This window comes from Acanthisitta chloris, unplaced genomic scaffold (genome assembly GCF_000695815.1).
Source record: "Acanthisitta chloris isolate BGI_N310 unplaced genomic scaffold, ASM69581v1 scaffold24364, whole genome shotgun sequence".
Classification (NCBI taxonomy): domain Eukaryota; kingdom Metazoa; phylum Chordata; class Aves; order Passeriformes; family Acanthisittidae; genus Acanthisitta; species Acanthisitta chloris.
Genome location: NW_008670201.1, coordinates 3,398 through 18,746, shown reverse-complemented (window position 1 = coordinate 18,746; position 15,349 = coordinate 3,398). Strand labels below are relative to the sequence as shown.

The 15,349-nt window shown below is 46.3% G+C and overlaps 1 protein-coding gene across 1 annotated transcript in view; it reads right to left on the bottom strand.

Annotated features, from left to right (window-relative positions):
* RNF150 (ring finger protein 150) overlaps nucleotides 1-15,344 on the bottom strand; it is a gene marked incomplete at its 5' end in the record, with an annotated part of 31,258 nt that extends 15,914 nt beyond the window's left edge. Inside the window, 4 exons of the mRNA XM_009073606.1 lie at nucleotides 2,455-2,551; nucleotides 8,694-8,776; nucleotides 9,185-9,256; nucleotides 15,171-15,344. Of these exons, the coding sequence (XP_009071854.1) occupies nucleotides 2,455-2,551; nucleotides 8,694-8,776; nucleotides 9,185-9,256; nucleotides 15,171-15,344 (426 nt within the window). The remainder of the gene's footprint in view (nucleotides 1-2,454; nucleotides 2,552-8,693; nucleotides 8,777-9,184; nucleotides 9,257-15,170) is intronic.
* Between the last annotated feature and the right edge of the window lie 5 nt (nucleotides 15,345-15,349).

Sequence of the window (15,349 nt, the reverse complement as noted above, 5' to 3'; positions counted from 1 at the left end):
TAGGCATTACAAAAAGTGTTCTCAGAAGTTCGTTTCTAACTTAAACTTGCCTTTGATGTATCTCAAAAAAAAAAAAAGGCCTATTTTTCTTTTCTACATAGGAGAAACTATTGCTATTTTTTTCACGGGATTTCTGTCCTTTGCTCTGATGCCATTTATTCCCAGGATGGGGTTTTATCACAAACTTTTAAACCTTTAAAAGGGGAGGATTGGGGGGGATTATAATCGAAAGCCAAAGCAAATATTAAAGATGCAAAAATAGTGTTGCTTGATATAAATCATCCCTTGACTCTCAAATCATTTTAGTGGGACAAACTATCCCAAACTAAGCAGCATGTTATAAAACCAATGACATGAAATGCTGATATAAACCCCCAAACATGTGAGGTTTTGCTGCCAGAGTAACCCAGACACATTTGCTAAGTTTAATTATACTGGTTTCACTCATTCCCTGCACGTAAGTGCTTTGGGAGTACAATTCCACTGAAGCCAAGGGAAGGCTTTGTATTGACTTCTGAGGTTTTGGCTTGGGCTCTTAGTGAACAGCTCCAGGTCATACAACTTGCTGCCAAAAATGCAGCTGGCTGCACATCCAGCAGATATTTGCAGAGAAGGGGAGAAGCAAAGGGAAACTATTTTCTGGGATATGATCATCCCCATAGCAATGCAGCTCTGGGAAAGACACTTTTGCTGATAATCCAGTTCAAACCCAAAGAGGCACAGTCTGAGCTGGATTCCCCAGCACGGAGACAGGGCATGGTCAGGCCAACGGTGTGCTGAGACATAGAGTTATGACCTTCTGGAGCTGCAGAGTGCCACGGAGAAAAGAGGAGGTGTTGGGGCACTCAGAGTTGTTGGGGTGCTCAGGTACCCTGAAAACCAGGGCAGGAATTTTGGTGGCTGCCTGTGGGATCAGGCTGAGGGCAGATAATATTTACAGTGTCTGTTACAAAGGGAAGTGAATGGAAACGTTTAGACACTTGTGTTCTAACCAACCCTTTTGAAGAGGAGCCTCAGAGAACCTGAGTCCACAGGTGCTGTTGGGCACTGGTGGCTCGTGCTGTGCCAGTGACACAGCTGCCCTGGCCAGAGGGCAGTGAGCCTTGCCTAGGGCCTGCAAGCTCCTGGGGACTGCCTTCAGGGCTGACATCCCACCCAGGCTGCCCTCAGCAGCGAGAAGGGTGAGCACACATTTCTGGGCAGGCCAGGTCCTGGAGCTGAGCAGCAGCACCAGGGCAGGAGCTCAGGATTGAGGTTGGGTGGGATGGGTTATGCAGAGGAGAAGCAGCATAAGAGCTAGACTTCATCCTAGCCTTTCCCTCAAACACTGACTTAACAGTTGTACCATATTCCAATAGTCTAAAGACAACACATACCTGTAGCAGCAAAAGTAGCTGAACTGTAACAACACATCACCCTAACCACAATGCTCTATGTCATTTTTCCCATGGCATGTTTTTAGCCTGGATCAGATTAGGCTGATCAACATATCTACCTACTTCAGCAAAACGTACTGCATCACTTGCTGTGGAAGCTCTTCTGGAGCGAGAGTTCCTTAGGCTTCATGGAAACGACCTTCAGGGGAACAGCTGGATCAGCTCCCCCAGTGTTCACGGGAGTGCTTTACTTCACACAGCTCTTCCCGGTGTGAACTGGCACGGCCCACCTACAGCTGGGGAGGCTACTCACAGCACCTGTCACTTCCTCACCTGGTGGAGCTCAGCACTGAGCTCCAGTGACACGTGGCAGGGGCAGTGCCACAGGGAGCATCACAGGGCAGCATAGCCCCAAGGGCTGTGGGGATGGCAGACAGGACATGCACTGTCTGAATGCAAACACAACTTACAAACATCATTTGCTTTGGCAGCTTCCAGCTGCCTTGCATGTTCCAGACAACAAAGAGCTTAACAACCTCTTGGATGTCATGTGGTCCAGCACATGCTCAGTTACTGGGAGAAATGCCTCTCATTGGAATTAGGAGTACAGATAGACTTGCTCCAGAGAGACTTCTGGAGAAATCTGACAGAACAAAGATTTGGTTCCCCAGAATGAGCAATTAGTTGTCCTTGTACAGCAGAGCAAATGTTACTTGCAGACCTTCTGCTCCGAGACTGGAACTGAGAGCATGATTAAAAAAATACATCCAGTCCTGATTTAAAACACAAGCCAAAGCTACGTGACAGAATCTATAAATCTACAGAAACGCCAGCAGACAATCTTGTGCAGCCCCAGACACACAAATCCCAACACCCAACCAACCCCCACACGCTCCTCCTGGGTGACAGAAGTGGGTGCAGGAGACAGGTAGAGCCAAACATTTCAGTGTGTGCTTCCTGTAGCAAATCAATCGATAAAGCCAATAACATGGCAAAAAGAGCAGGATGGGAGCAAAGGCAAAGGGCTGGGGATACCCCCAGGCAGCTGGGGCTTCACTCTGCTCTGCAAGTCTCTTACCGGGATGCCTAGAGCTTTGAGGATATTCATCTTACACATGGGGCAGGTGCGGTGGTCCAGCAGCCAGGGGTCCACGCACGACTTGTGGAAGAGATGCCTGCAATGAGAACCAGATGTTTGAGTTCAAATGCACCACAGCACAACTAACTCTGTCACACAATAAGGTGCACCCTCAGCTGGAGGGAAGATACTGAGGAGCACTTTCACCGATGCTGATTTGCACCCCAAGCTTCTCCCACATTCCAACTGTTTAGCTTCCCAGCTGACCTCAGTCCTAGGTAACACTAGAAATTCAAAGCCAAAACTGAGACCTCAGAATCTTATTCCTTTCACTGCAATGTTTGTTTCCTCACTGCTTCTAGAAGAAATGAGTCCTTTGTGCAGCAAAGGTAGATGGCACATATCACATTCCTGTGCTTGGTATGGCTTCACACAACCATGGGAAAGGGCAAATCTGTTCTTCGAAGTTCAGCCTAGTCTAATTATATCAGTTGGCTACAATACCAAACTTTGCCTGACCTCATCTGTCCCTGGATGTCAACATGATCAATGCAAATGAAGCATCGTGATAGCTGAAGTCTAAACCACAAATTTCCTAGGGCTCCTGAGCTGTCCTTCCCAACAGGACCTGACTCCATGGGTAACAGCACAAAGCACTAGATGTTGGGCTCTGTCCTGCACAACTCCTCCCTTTACCTCAGCAGGGACATGCTCAGCACATCACCTGACAGACACTCAGAACAGAGAAGAGCATGAAGACGGTTCTGAGGCACATGTCATTTTACGTTTACAAGTCTAACCAACAGAATTTTTGGGTGTGTTGATGCATGGAGGGCACTGAAAGTCAATCTCTTGCCTTTCAGCTGTTTGAAAGAACGAGGAAATTCTCGATAGCAATTGGTTTTCATTAATTATACAACCAAATTCATAAACAAATATGCTTATTGGCAAACATCTGAAGCATGTTTCTGCCAAAGCAATCAGCACTCAAATCTGAGATAGTTATTATTCTCCCAGAAAAAAGCCCCAGATTTCCAAGATCAGTTTCGGACAGAAAATACATAACTTCCACCAAGACATTTTACCACAGACTAGAGAATCCCTTTTGTTTTGAGCCTCCAGCTCTGAAGTCTCAGTCAGGTTGGGTTCACATTACAGCACTTCATGATGTTTGCTCATCACCAGAACCCTGGAACTTGTATGCCCTCAAAGACCTGAAGAACTGTAGTTCAGTGTTCCTGGAGTTGGCTTCAAAAACAGCCTTCTAAAATCAGCCCTAACAATGCCAAGTCATTCAAGTCCATGACAGATCGTGTCACTCTGCACTTCGCAATATCACTCAGCACAGGGGATTAACTGCAGGTTTAACATGTACAACTGGAGGAACTTGATTATATGACAGAACTCCACAGAAAAACGTTATTGAAAACCAGAGAAACATTTGACTTGTCAGATTTCTGTACCGCATTATACAATTAAAAGCTCACAATGTCTATTTTGGAACACAAAAACAGGTGTGCAGAGAAAAAAGGTGTCAGGGTCTGCAGATTTGGGCTTGAAAGTGTCTTTTCTTCGTTGTTAGCTAGAGCTCTGCATCCATGCCTATGGCTTTCAGGGAACTGTCAACTGTTTGATGTCCTGGTAAGTTTATAATCCAAATCCAGGCAAAATAAGGGGCAGCACATGGCAAAATGAGAGGTTTCGCAGGGAAGGAGAGGACAGAGGCAGTGCAGATGGTGTCAGCAGCAATGGCCACACAGGGAGACAGTGAGAGGTATTTCAAGCACAGCCTTGGGACATAGCTTTGACAATCACAGCTAGAAAAAAACACAGGTTTTTCCCTGTCGTGTGTAACCACATCCACTGCAGAACTGTGTTGATTTGGATGGTTGAAAACTTTCTCAGAAGAACCGTAATTGATCAGTTGAGATGTTGTAACAACCTCCTACAGAAAAGCTTTCATAAGGGCAAAGGAAACCACTGTTCACCTCTCCTAGGGATAAGAGGCACAATGATGTGTTTAACTGCAGCAAGTGAGATCCAGGTAACACAAGAAAGGCTTCACCACAGCCAGGGGAATGAGGCACTGCAATAAATTATCAGGGGAATTTGCAGAGTTTTCACCCCAGGAGACTGCAGAGTGTGTTGGAAAAAGCTCCCCAGAAGAACCTGTGCCTGGCAGTGCCCTGTGCTGCTCCAGAGGTGGTCTCCAGGTCCCTCCCAGGGTCCCTCCTGCTCTCTCCTGGAGCTGCATGTGGCTGTGCAAATCTCAGAGCACAATGAAAGAGAACCAAGAGTATTCCATTCACTACTGTCTAAATAGCACTGCATGACTTTTTAGCTGGAGATTACCTTTGTTTGAAATGTATTTACATTTCCTTTAAAGTTGCAATTTTCATCCTGCAAGAAAGAAATACTTCACATTGAGCTCAGCCCAGAATTACAATAACAATGATTGCAGTGCAACTATTGCAAAGCTTTCAGCCTGCCAACAATTCTGAGCAGCCTTTTTCCAGGTTAAGGAAAACTGTTCTCCTCCCACCCTCTACTACTTGTCTCACCTATGCAGAAGGAGAGGTACAGCCCTAGGGCCCTTGGACAAGAGCATCAGTTGCCTGGACTGGACACAGAGCTGAAGAGAGGCTTGAGAACAGCTTTGATGAGAGACTGAGCAGCACTGCAGCATCCAAAGAGGTGGTCTGAGCTTTTAGGGGTGTGTGTAGGGTATTATTTGTTTACTTCTGAGGAAGAAGGAAGGACAAAAGAACGTGATGACGAGGGTGAGAGGAAGGAAACAAGGGGAAGAATGTGTGCAATGGACTAATTTTCACAGAAAGCAGGAGCAAAGCAACCTCTGGAATCACAGTTGTCCGTGGAGTGAAGGTCCAGGAGAAGAGAACAAGCTGCAAAGGGGTCAGAGAGTGTGTTTACTGGTGACAGAAATGAAACTGCCAAAAAAAGCCTTATGAGGAACTCAGCAGAGATAAGGCTGAAAGGAATGTCTTCCCTCTCTGTGGAAGTTCAGTGAAGTCAGTACAAGTTGAGTAAAGGCACACACTGGGAGCAGCAGCACCAGTGGCATCTCCAGAGCTGGAGCAGGAAAGACAACAGTGTCTCGAGGCTGGAGAGGGAGGATAAGCAGAATGAACTAGGGCTATGACAAGAGACTCTGGAACAATGACCTTGGTTACATCTGACGTGGTGTCAGTGCCCTCAAAGACAACTTCAGTGATGTTTACTGCCATTAAACATAAAACCAGCTGCAAGTCAACACTTCTTTTTAACCAAGTGTCACTCCTTATTTATTTAGACATTCTGTAGGGTGGGAACTGCCTCGAGAGCACACAGAGGAAGAAGCAGAAGTTCACTGGAATTCTCTTGGAGCTCTCCAGAGCAGGGTACACAACCACAGGCTACCCTAGTGTCAGCAGAAAAGAGAAGACATTTGGGAAACAGCCTAAGTCCCAGGAAACATATATACTTGACTTTGGAGCTCACCCACTGCAGCACTGTCTGGTGGACTTTTGGTACCAATTTCTTAGAAGATTCAGTCTTAAAAACTAACCTCAGGACCTACAGGACTTCATACAGAGTGTGCCTGGTTTCCCCAGTGCCACCTGCAGTGCAGGGCAGCACCTTCCATGTGCAGCTCTTGGGGTGTTATTTGGCTTTGTGGATAAAACGTTGTGTTTCAAGCACCTCCCAAATGGATACACGAAGGTTAGCCAGCACTGTCACCTGGTGCTGCTCTCTGCAAGGCCTGGTGACACACCAGCAGCCCAACGAGGTTCCCATGTCAGACACTGCACCTGCACGAGGTTTAACTGAGGATGCTGGAGGAAGAAAAGTACAGAGCCTATAGGTCTTTATCAAATATAACACTCTCCTACTCACTTCACAGAGACAGGAATTAATCCACTTTTGTGTCTTTGGATGAGGAGATGAGACTGACAAGAACAGAGAGAGCCACGACTACCATTCTGTTTCAGAAGTTCAAACCCTTGGCAATGTGTAGAACATTGCCCTCCCCTTTTGCACACAGGAGAGCCAGGCTTGGTGCAATAGCTGCTTGGGAAACATTTTTGAGCCTTTCTAATTCCAAACTGCTGAGGCTCAAACTGTGAGGATTTTACCAGACAGTTCTGCTGCTGCTACCCTTTGAGCATGAGTCATTTTCTAGGCGACCTTTAAGTCAGCCAAGAACTGGATCCCACCTGTTAACTCTGTGTTTCCTATTCCCTCTGTTTGACTCAGCTCTGCGCATGACAAAGTCTCATTGAATTATGAGGTGAGACCCAAGCGAAAGCTAAAGCTCAGGCATATTTTAAGCTGCTATATAACCACCTGCAAACACTGCCTGTCTCTACCATGCAGAACTGCCAAGCTTTATTCTGCTTCTATGCAAACAGGTTTGATGTCAAAACAAGGTCCAGAGTTTCAGGTAATTCCTCATTTTTCTCTATTTCTGCTTCACAAAAGGATGAGTTTGTGTCTGTAGAAAAAAAAAAGGGAGTTCACAAGCAGTTTGCCCTTGTGGGGAGATTTACAGCAGGTCAAACGTCTGATTAATCTGTTGCTTTTTGCTTGCCATTTAGTGATGGCAGCACACAGATGTAATGAGTGGCAAAATGAACAGAAATGGACAGCTCATAACACTCAAACATCTGCTAGGGAACAGCACAGCAGGAAAACAAAAAGCATTTTGGTTTCTCAGGCAGGAGAAGAAAGAAGCCCCATTAAAACCCCCAAAATCTCTGCTCTGTATCTTTAGGGGAATCCAACACGAGCTGTTGCTCTCCTAGGAATGCCACGGGGCACTCAGTTCCCTGGGGCAGTCCTTCCTGAGCCAGCACTCCAGAGTGGGTGATGGGGATGGAGCTGAGCAGAGCTGTGGGCAGGAATCAGCCCAAAGGCTCTGCTTCCCACCTGCTTTGCTGCTCCTATTCAGCACACCACTTTCTGGGGATGGTTTTTTTGCCAGATGTTATCCCTTTCTCCGTGCCAGGACGTGGCCCAGGGCAGCGCAAGCAGCAGCTCCTCGTGGAGCAGAACTCTGCTCTCTCCCTTGCTGCTGTGGCCAGGGCTCATCTTGAAGTCAGAGGCAAATTCTCTAAGGCATTGTGCTGGTTTGAGCTGAAGTAGAATTAGCTTTCTTCACAGAGGTTAGTATGGGGCTATGTTTGGGTTTTGTGCAGAACACAGAGTTGATAATGCAGAGATGTTTTTGTTACTGCTGAGCAGAGCTTACACAGAGCCAAGGCCTTTGCTGCTTTCCGTACTGCCACACTGGCAAGGAAGTTGGGGGTGCATGGGAGATTGGGAGGCGACACTGCTGGGACAGGTGATCCAAACTGACCAAAGGGATATTCCATACCATAGGACATCATGCTCAGTGTATAAGGTGGGAGGAAGAATGAGGAAGCGGGGACATCTGGAGTGATGGCATTTGTCTTCCCAAGGAACTGTTACGCTTCCGTACTGCCACACTGGCAAGGAAGTTGGGGGTGCATGGGAGATTGGGAGGCGACACTGCTGGGACAGGTGATCCAAACTGACCAAAGGGATATTCCATACCATAGGACATCATGCTCAGTGTATAAGGTGGGAGGAAGAATGAGGAAGCGGGGACATCTGGAGTGATGGCATTTGTCTTCCCAAGGAACTGTTACGCGTGATGGGCTGTCTTCGAAGATGGCTAAACACCTCCTGTCTTCGGGAAGCAGTGAATTAATTCCTTGTTCTGCTATGCTTGTGTGTGCAGCTTTTGCTTTCTCTATTATATTGTCTTTACCTCAACCCATGAGTTTTTGTAGCTTTTACCCTTCTAATTCGCTCCCCCATCCCGTTGGTGGGGGAGTGTGCGAGCGGCTGCATGGTTCTTGCCTGCTGGCTGGGATTAAACCACGACAGGCATTTATACCGAGCTGATAAAAAAAAACAGGGAGGAAAGCAGAGGAACCAAAGCCTTTAGAGCATAAATCCTACTTTAGATTTTGTAATAACTGGACAGAAGAAATTTCTGACTATCATACTAAACCCTCAGAGTGTTCATTAACTACTAGGTTCACTTCACACTGATTAAAAGATGCATTTCAGATATCTTTACCAACAGATTTTTAATAGATCAAAACAATAAACACACCCTTCCCCCCAAGCTCTCAGGTCATCTCATCAGTGTGAAACTCTGAGAACAGCGACTGGCTTGAAGGAGAGAGATTATTAAAGCACCTTCAACTTACCTGCAAGGCAATATCCTGACAACATCATTGGGTTTGTAGCCTTCAATACAAACTGCACAGTTATCAAAGTCTGGCTCAGTTTCCTGCAGGAAAGAGAACATTCATCATTTCTATTTTTTCATTTTGTCAGCTAATCTCTCCGTACAAGAGCCTAAGTGACAGAGTGAAACAGCCACGGAGCAGACTGCAAATCCACTAATGCATTTCAAGCCCAGCAAGTCACACTTTCCAACATGTTTCCAGCTGGAAACTGCCCTGGGAAGCATGCAGATTTAATTAGCATGTTTTAGCTCTCAGGACTTCATACATCTCTGCAGAATCACCTCTCCCTCCATTCCATCTGCAACTTGCTCCCCAGCATTCCTCCTCTGCCTGAAGGACACAGCAGCTGAACAAGCAACTGCAGTTCCTGCTCTGCCTCCTTGTCCCAGAGGTCTGAAGGAATCCTCAGCCCAGAGTTTCATTTGGTAATGAGCAATTTGACAAATTACCTTGTCACCTTTCCTGATGGTTCTGACCTGCAGCTTGCTGATTGCTTTCTTTGCAGCATCTCCCAGCCGGCGCTGTAAGACAAAATTTCCTCTTAGGCAAAGAGTATCTCTATGCAGAAATCATCATTTAATCTCCCTAGGCATCTTCATAATCTGAAGAGAGCGTACACGGGGAAGGACAGTGCATAAATGGGAACAGATGAGGTCAGTCACACTGTTGCTCAGGATAAGGACACAGTAGGTGTTGTAGCTTTGCTGGTAACTCAGGGCCAACCAGCAAAGCTGCTCTGATGGAGATCCAGGGGCAACTGGGTGTGAGCCCATCCTGGCACTGCACCACCCCAGTGAGCAGCAATGTAGGCAACAAGTCCATTACTTGGGTATTCCACTTCTTCCCTCTCTTTTTGTAATGGCTCTTGTAAAAAGCCACACTGGGCAGTTAGCAGAGTAAACACTGAACTTTAGTCTCACCTTGTGTTCATGATCATCAACAAGAAGTAAGTGCTGAAAGTGAACTGTCAATTTGTTAACCACAAAAAGGGAATAATCTCTCCTGTTCTCTGTTCCTGCAATACAGACTTGCCTACTTTACAGAAGCAATGCAAGGTCTAGAAACGAGGTGAAAGCATCTGCAGTTTCTCACAGGTAAAGCACTATATAATCCTGCAGCAACATTCTATCTATACATAACCATCCCCTTCTTTGCCTTTCTACCGTTTCCTCCAGTGGACCATGAATTGCTCCCCACGTGGTGTTTCTGAGTGCTCTCCCCTGTTTCCAAGCAGTCAGTGCTGGCAGGGTCCCAGCCCCTCAGGAGGAGTGTGTAAGGGCAGCCTGAGGCAGAATGCTGCTCTCAGCCCTGCCCACAGACACTGGGGCAGTTCAGACAGTCCCTGCAGTTCCCTCTCACCCTGTGCCATGGTGCTCACTTGTGCTCACCCAGCACAGGCGATGTGGAGACACTCACAGGCAGGAAAGGCATTGGAGAGCTCATAACTCCCATTCCCTGCTCAAGGCTGGGTCAGCTTCAAAGCTCTGAAGCTGTGTCCAGTCAAGTTTCGAGATTTCACAACCTCTGTGGATAATCTGTTCCAGTGCTTAACCAATCTTCGTCTTTTTTCCTTTCTAAACATACAACTGGAATTTCCCTTGCTGTGATTTGTACCCTGTGCACCTCCAAGGAGAGGTGACTGACTCCTCTCCGACCACCTGTTCCGCAGCTGGAGGCAGAACTCTTCCTCCTCCTCTGCTCCCCTCCCAGCTCAGTGAGCCAAGCCCCCTCACCTCTCCTCAGGTGCCACATGCTCCTGTCCCCAGGTGACCCTCCTCTGGGCACTCTATTACTTTCATGCCTCTCACCCAGTTTCTTGCAGCAAAACCTACTCCAACGTCTCTTTATCAGCTTTAGAACAGTGAACCCCAATCTGACACCAATAAATGACTTGAACCCTTCCCTTCACCTCCTCTCCCCATCCATGTTTCCAGCCAAGTGCCGTTGGATAGGAGAGCCCTGGAGCCTCTGGTGACTCAGGACGTTCAACGTTCCGGGCTGGGAGCGCTGCCTGTGGTCAGAGGGGCTGTCAGGGAAGGGTTTCCAGCTGGAGGGGGAGAGCATCCAGCCAGAAATAGAAGGAAGCAGGAGGGAGTTTGCAAACCGAGACCTAATCACCACACAGATATGATTAATAAATTACCACTCTGTTCTTCAGAGTCAATTAAAATCACTGAGTTGAGTAAGCTCATTGTGTTGGACAGACGTGGAAGGCTGACAAAACACTGTGAGCAGGGAGCAACTCCAGATCTGGCTGAGGAGGTGGAAACAGTCCTGGCTATCACACGAGATTTACATAGGAGCTTTCCAGCATAGCTAATTGTGGCACGTGAGGGAGTGTCTTGTAATTATACAACATGTCTTTCTGTGGTCCATTTTTTTCTCTCAGTCTCCCTTAAATAAAGAGATCAGATGAGATCTGGAAACATTTCTTGCCAGCTCTTTGGTATGTAAATCAAAGACAGGCTGATAACATGCAGCAAGACAAGTGCCATTATGTCCTGATTCAGAAATTGCTTGTCGTTCCTTTTTATCTTTATTATTACTTAAACTAATGAAATGTCTCTATTCTCTTTTTGTGCACATTCTTGAGGGGAAAAGGACAAGATTAAAACCTCATGTACATATTTAATCTTCTTGTTTTGATGTTTGCTTTCTCTGATCTATCACAAACAGACAGGACCATGGCTCACACACAACAAGAGTAGTTTAGTTTTTGAAGGAACAGGAGTATCTTGGACTAAGGTCACACTTCCAAAGGGTTCTCCCTTTTGGATGCAAGGCATGCTACCAATAACCAATGATTTCCTCTAGAAGATAAGAGGCATTACAAGAGTTCAAGGGTTTAAAGTAAGTTAGAGATTCATAATCATAAATCTCATAACCTCATTATCAACATTCAGCACTGGACTGGAAGGAGTCAAGCACATCAGACACGGTGCTCTGATGGTTGGTGAAAAAGAAAGGACAGTGGCATGGAAAGCATCACTTTCGTGTTCCTGAGGAACTCAATGACTGTAGATGCTGCAGAAAAGAAATTACAGTTAAGTGCTTCTCTCTTAATGGCCTTACTAAACTGTCACCTTGCAGGAGGAGACCACCTTGTACCTTGTGCAGAATGAACCACATCATCAGGATGAGGTGTCAGACACATCTCTGCACACAAAGTTTGCAGACTCCATCGTGGGAAGCATCTTCCCCAAACTGCTCCAAAGACTGATGCCTCTGTTCAGTAGCCCAAACCCCCACCCAAAGCCACAGCCAGTAGCCCTCCCGCTCCGAGGACTGCTCCACACAGTCACCCACTGAGGGTCAACCCAGGATGCACAGGACCCTCCTCAGCCCCAGTGCAACCACTGCCTGCTTTGGCTGTCACTGTCCTGTGAAACACTTGGAGACCCCTAAGTGCCAGAGTTACTCTGCAGAAAATGTCCTCTTAACAAGCCAAGGGAAACAACAGGCATGGAAGAAATACGGTAAACAATCTGGCACTGAAACATCATCTCCTCATCATCTTCCCATCGTACTGTCAACATAAAGAGAGGTCTGCTATCAGTGATGGAACATGAAATCTGACACACTGACAGGGTTGGGTTTGTGGTTGCTCTGTCTGTGTCCTCACTGTCTCAGGGCTGTGATAGCAAGTCACATTTTGCTGAATTATCTCTGGGACTTGACTTGTCATGTAATTCCAAACTGCTTCTCATCAGCTCTGCAATATGATGTTTCTTGATGCAAACAATTTCAACAGTCTTTTCCAAACTCTTATTTCAGGAGGGCTCCAGGAACGAGCTGCTGAGGAGACACACTGCGTTTCTTACACAGATTTATCCTCTTCATATCAAACAGATGTATCATCAGGGCAAACTCCTACTTCCTGGATATCCTGTTAGGTGGGAAGAAATGTTCATCTGTGTGAATATTACTACCCATCTTCTACTTCCATATATACTGTAGTGACCTGTGCCAGAGGAAGCTCTAAAAATTAGATGCATTAAAATAAAAATGGGTATCTAATTGTATTTGCAGTGACTCCCTGGCTGCAGGTGCCAAGCCATTCATGGAAGATGGTTTTGTGCTCCACTAATTCCCAGCCAAGTTGGGACAAATCAGCCAGGGCACTCAGTGAGAATCCTTGAAGCCCTGACACTTCACTCATCACAATCAGGCACTTCACTGGAGTAAGCTATGTCTTCTTTCTGGCATCTGGACCTGGGTTTGGCACATGTGGTGAGAAGACTGGTGGCTGAAGGTCTAGATGCACCATGTCCAGGTTCCATCTCACTGCAGAGTCATGGGAAGGATTTCAGGAGATTTTTCAGTCTAACTGCATTCATTGCTTTCTTGATGGAGAGCAGAGTTCCTTCTGGATTTACTGCTTGCTCAGAACTTATGCTGCGTGCAGGAAGGGAAATGGACCTGAAAAGGAGGGTCAGTGTATAAAAGAGGACTAGACAAAGGTGCCTACAAGGCTTGACAAGGGAACACACAATGATTTCCATGAAAGGAAGACACAGCTGTGATGGGACAGCTTGGAAGAGGCAAACTGGAAGATGACTTGGGGAGACGCAGAGTGACCAGGGAAAGATGTTCTGAAGTCCTGTATCCACATCCCATCCTTTTGCTACAAGAAAATATGCCAAAGAAAGAAATCAAAGCAGAACTTTATGGAAAAAAGAGAGGAACCTCATGGAAAGGGCAAGAGCAAGATGAGCCCTTCTAAAGTACCTACACCGTTATATTCCACAGCCAGGACTGTATACTGCTACCATTCTTCATATGAAAAGAGCTAATAAAGAGCTTAGAAGAGACAATGCAGTGTGAATAAAGTGCATAAGACATTCTAGTTTTCCTCATATTATTGTACATTTTTGGCCAAAAAATGAATAGTGTGCCATTTCTTAGGAGGCATGTTCTCATTCTGCTGGAGAACAGAACTAGTAAGGACCAAGTTACCAAAACCTCCCCACAGGACAACTGCTTTTGCACACAGCAGTCTCCCTCAAACCCTGGAAAGAGAACACTGCACAGGACATAAACCTCTCAATTCCAAACGACAGCACATTACCTGACTGAGCTTCTTGTTCTGCCATGTTTGGTGTTTATGTCTGTCTGTAGACACTGCTAATCTGCCTGTGCAATTGCTTGACCAGAGCACACGTTCCCACACACCAAACCACACGTGTGTGTCTGCAGAGAGCTGGAAACAGCACAGCCCTCCCAGCCACAGCCAACCTGCTGCCAAGGATGTTCACATTCCAGCTGGGATACTCTCGTTCTTGCTATCCAAAATTTCAGGCTGTGTATTTCAGAGGAAAATATATTCTGTCTGTCTGTAAATACAGAGCAGCTGCTCTCTGTCTCAGAGGATGCCTGAATTCCAATGGACCAGGGCAAGGATTCCTGTACTTCAAGTATATGTTACAGTGTGTGGCAAGTACTTCTCTCTGCAAGATCATTACTAACACTCTGTTTTACCTTTTCTGCAGAATAAGCAAGGCAACCCTCCCTGCCCCAGCAGTAATTTATTGAGGGTCCAGCAGCCTCTCTGAATTACAGTGCATTTTCCCCTGCAGTAAAACAGTTCTCTCAGATTTCATACACTGATAACATTTTCTGCTGCACCATTAGAATGAAATGTAGAAGCTCTCAGCTTCCCAGTTCTGCTGATGCTGAGACAGTTGCATCCAGACAAGAAAAAATGAAATTTATTATCATCATTGCTATTATTATTCGCTGCTGAACTACCACAGACACGGACAGTGCTCCGTAAATCCAGAGGCACTCAGGGCTCATTCCCACTGCTGCTGACTCCTCTCTGGCTCTATGGGCTTTGTGTCTCTTCCAAGGGCTTTGGACACAGATGCCAAGACCAACAGCACTGGTTTAATAACATTGGTGGCTATCACTACAGCACTTGTGTGTTCAGTGGTCGTTGCCAAACAAAGAGAGACACGTTTGCCTTCTAAGCCCAAGACCTTTCTAACGCAGCACTGAAATGAAAACACATTCTGTTCTGTCTTTCAGCACTTCTCGTGAACCTCTTTCACATCATCTCACTGTATTCCAGGCATCATTGTGATCTCAGAGGTCCTTAGTTGTACCATTGCTCGCTCACTTGGCTATATGTACCCAAACAATCTTTTCACAAATAAATACCCTCAACTTTCTATTTCTTGTGTGTTTTGCATGGCAAGAAAACTCACAAAATACACAGATTACTAATTACTTTTCTTCCTGAATCCCATCCACACTGACAAGAGTCTTGGCTTTCCCCAGACAGACATTTTGATATTCCTATTCTTTCCACTTCCTTGGGTTTTGTTTCAGTTTGTGTGTTTTTACCAGGCACTCACAACTTCCTAAACTCTTCCTTCCCAGCTGAGCCCCATGGGGATGCCCTGGTAACACAGAGGTCACTCCAGCCCTGCTCACCTGATTTCTGTCCCTGGCATTGGCGTAGCGGAACCGCTGGATGTAGTAGAAGACCAGCCAGGCCAGCGAGATGATCATCAGCACGATGAAGGAGATGGAGACGAACACCACGGAGGTCCTGCTGACATATTTCTGCAGGTTGCGCGTCCCGATGGTGATGTACATCATCACAGTGATGT